The sequence below is a fragment of the Carya illinoinensis genome, chromosome 8 (genome assembly GCF_018687715.1).
Source record: "Carya illinoinensis cultivar Pawnee chromosome 8, C.illinoinensisPawnee_v1, whole genome shotgun sequence".
In the NCBI taxonomy this organism is placed as follows: Eukaryota; Viridiplantae; Streptophyta; class Magnoliopsida; order Fagales; family Juglandaceae; genus Carya; species Carya illinoinensis.
Window position 1 is genome coordinate 11,598,128 of NC_056759.1, and position 3,507 is coordinate 11,601,634.

The following is a 3,507-nucleotide window of genomic DNA, read 5'->3' on the forward strand; positions in this document are numbered from 1 at the left end:
AGCTGAGACTCTTTGATGCTTTTGAGTGTTTTGTCATATATAAGGTTTTGGGCTTGAATCCAATATGAATTACTAGTAGTTATTAACTAGTAAGACTAGAGTGTAAACTATGTTACTCAAATTTAATATATGAAAGTCAATTCCTCTTATCCTTTTGATACAAGAGGGAAAAAGAAGAAGAGAATATTGATATTCCTATAATTCTTTTTACAATTTTTAATATAATTATATTTTGACATATTTGATGTAAATATCATTTATTAATTTAAAAGTTATATATAGGAGATTATGAAAATGGTAGTAAAATCTATCATTTTCTAAAAAGAAAAGTTATTTATATTTTAATTTGGAAAGTCTAGGTAATATAATATAATATAATGTAGTCCTATAGGCCATGACATAGGTCATAGGTAGGGAGAGATCTAGATAATACAGTGGTGTGGTGCCAGCTATGAACCTGAAGGATCAGAGGTTCGTCTGACGGAGGGTCGAAGCTGGCATTTTCTTTCTGGCCTTTCTTTTTCTCCACCATTTTCCCCTATTTACACTCGAAACACTCGTTTTAAATCCCACATTCTTCTTTCTTCTTCTCTCTCTCTCTCTCTCGATGGCTTGAAAGCTCTCCTCCTTCGTTAGAGTAGAGAAAAATGTATTTCCTTTGAGAGAGAGAGAGAGAGAGGGATTCGTTCTTCTTCTGCTGGAACAACATAACAAAAAGAACCTACAACGATGGTTACTGCTTCTACACGCCCCACCGCTAGTGAAAAGAAGCACTGGTGGCTTACCAACAGAAAGGTAAAACTTTGGTCCTCCATATATCTTGCGGGGTTCTTTTAATTGCATTAATCATCAAAGTCGAAAACTTTGTTTGTAATCCATGATCATGTCAGTCAAAATGAATATTTTTCGTCTCGAAATCTTTCTTTCTACATGCAAGTTTAACCCACTGAGGTTTTGATCATTCTGGTAAATATGTAGATGGTGTACAAGTACGTTCGAGATGCTCGTAATCTCATAGCAACCCAAGAGCAGAGCGAGATTTCCTCAGCACTGAGCCTCCTCGACGCAGCTTTGGCCCTCTCGCCTGGGCTCGAGCAAGCCCTGGAGCTCAAAGCCAGGGCTCTGCTATATCTGCGGCGGTTCAAGGACGTGGCCGGTATGCTCCAAGACCACATTCCGAGCCTGAAAATGGCTAACGATGACTCGGGATCTCTTTCATCCGAGAACTCGTCCCAGCATCTCTCGAGGGAGCGAGTTAAGCTTCTTGGGTCTGGTAACTTGTCCTCCGACTGGGCTTGTCGGGATCGGGATCCTAGTTTCAAGTGCTTCTCTGTCTCGGACTTGAAGAAGAAAGTCATGGCGGGGCTATGCAAAAACTGCGACAAAGATGGACAATGGAGGTAAAAGATTTATTCCGATCCAATTAATCCATTGGCTTTGAATAACCGTACGTTTGTTCTTTCTTGTGAGTTTATTTAATGTAAAGCTGGCATGTTATATTGGTTTGAGCAAATGCACAGCCTGCCATCATGAAACTCGTCGTTCGTCATCCATTAATATTCACTTTAATTTACATGCCTCGTTTGGCATAAAGAAAATCAACTCTTCTATTTAAAGTAGAAGAAAAGACATTCATCAGAGGAAGTTTGCAATTTTCAAAATCTCGTTGCGATTCAGTAGGTTGTTTCCCCAATTGCAAACTCGTTCACGTTAACTCAGTTCCTCTCTCTACGCCATTGATGCAGGTACTTGGTTCTGGGGCAAGCTTGTTGCCATTTAGGGTTGATGGAGGACGCAATGGCTCTCCTCCAGACCGGCAAGCGCCTCGCCACTGCTGCATTCCGCCGTGAAAGCATATGCCGGTCCGAAGACAGCTTCTCCGTCTCCTCCGCCATCACCATCTCCACCACAACCCCTCCCACCACTCCGCCGAGTGATCCGACCGATACCGAGAGCGTAAACCAACTCATCAGCCACATAAAGCTCCATCTCCGTCGCAAGACCGCCGCACTTGCTGCCCTCGATGCCGGGCTTTACTCCGAGGCCATCCGCCACTTCAGCAAGATCGTCGACGGCCGCCGTGGAGCCCCTCAAGGGTTCTTGGCCGAGTGCTACATGCACCGAGCGTCGGCCTATCGATCAGCTGGTCGAATAGCCGAGTCTATCGCTGATTGCAACAAGACTTTAGCTTTGGAACCGAGTTGCATTCAAGCTCTCGATACAAGAGCGTCTCTTTTGGAAACGATCCGGTGCTTGCCGGACTGTCTGCACGACCTTGAGCATCTGAAGCTTTTGTACAACTCGATTCTACGGGATAGGAAGCTTCCTGGGTCAGGTTGGAAGCGACAAAACGTGAGGTACAGGGAGATTCCAGGGAAGCTCTGTGCGCTCACTACCAAGATTCAACAACTGAAGCAGAGGGTCGCTTCTGGGGAGACCGGGAACGTCGATTACTATGCTTTGATTGGGTTGAGACGTGGGTGTTCGAGATCTGAGTTAGAGAGAGGGCATTTGTTGCTGTGTTTAAAGCATAAGCCGGATAAAGCTATCAACTTTATTGATAGGTGTGAGCTTGCAGATGATCGCGATCTTGATTCGGTGAAAGACCGGGCGAGGATGTCAGCTTTGTTGCTGTACAGATTGCTACAAAAGGGTTATTCCAGCGTAATGGCTACAATTATGGACGAGGAAGCGGCCGAGAAACAGAGAAAAAAGGCCGCAGCTGCACTACAAGAAGCACAAGCAGCGGCAATACCAGTCCAGCAAACCCAAGAATCTCAATCGGAATCGGAAAACACTTCCTCTTCTTCCAAGTCTTCTACGAATACGTCGGTTTTCCAAGGGGTGTTTTGCCGGGACCTTGCTGTGGTTGGAAGTTTGCTTTCACAAGCTGGTTTTAACCGTGAAATTCCGATGAAGTACGAGGCATTGAGCTGCTGATTGGATCAATGGAGTTGGTTGGCTGAGAAAATTCAAGTTCTTTGAGATGTTACCGGCAGGGGAATCTCTGGTTCACCTTCCTCTATTCTGTACAAAATATATTTTTACAGCACTGCCGGAAAATTTTTGTCTCCCATTTTCATGTTTCCTTATCTACTACATGTACAGAATTTTCAGTACCGGATTTTCTACTTTTGGGGTTTGTACAGCTTCTTATGATCTATCAGCGTTCAAATATGTATTAAATTTCCCAGCTTTTTAGCTTGCTTTCAACATTTCCTTTCGCTCGATCGGCAACATTAATGGTTGTTGGCATTGGAAAGATAAGTGAATCTGTACTGCTGTTGTAATTGCAGTGAGTGTGTCAGAGAGAGTGAGAGGGAGAGGTAACTCTGCTTTTCCGAAGAAAGTAAACTTATATCTCGATTTCAAAAATACTCGATTAATTTTAATAAAAGGAAATAATTATATTAATAAATTATAAAATAATTGTTAAAAATTATAGGTGTATCATCGTTTTGTCACCTTTATTATTTTGTTTTCAACTTCCGCCGATAGTGTTGCGAC

At 43.0% G+C, this 3,507-nt stretch overlaps 1 protein-coding gene across 1 annotated transcript; it reads left to right on the plus strand.

Annotated features, from left to right (window-relative positions):
- Nucleotides 1-418: 418 nt before the first annotated feature.
- LOC122319056 lies at nt 419-3,213 on the plus strand. The gene is made up of 3 exons (XM_043136931.1): nt 419-795; nt 979-1,400; nt 1,746-3,213. The coding sequence occupies exons 1-3, from the start codon at nt 730-732 to the stop codon at nt 2,938-2,940; spliced, it is 1,683 nt and encodes a 560-aa protein (XP_042992865.1). The 5' UTR covers nt 419-729; the 3' UTR covers nt 2,941-3,213.
- Nucleotides 3,214-3,507: the final 294 nt, after the last annotated feature.

Coding starts and splice junctions, on each gene's coding strand:
- LOC122319056 (XM_043136931.1), top strand. CDS start 730: ATGGTTACTGCTTCTACACGCCCCACCGCTAGTGAAAAGAAGCACTGG. Junction 796..978: donor GGTGGCTTACCAACAGAAAG/GTAAAACTTTGG, acceptor GTAAATATGTAG/ATGGTGTACAAGTACGTTCG. Junction 1,401..1,745: donor GACAAAGATGGACAATGGAG/GTAAAAGATTTA, acceptor CCATTGATGCAG/GTACTTGGTTCTGGGGCAAG.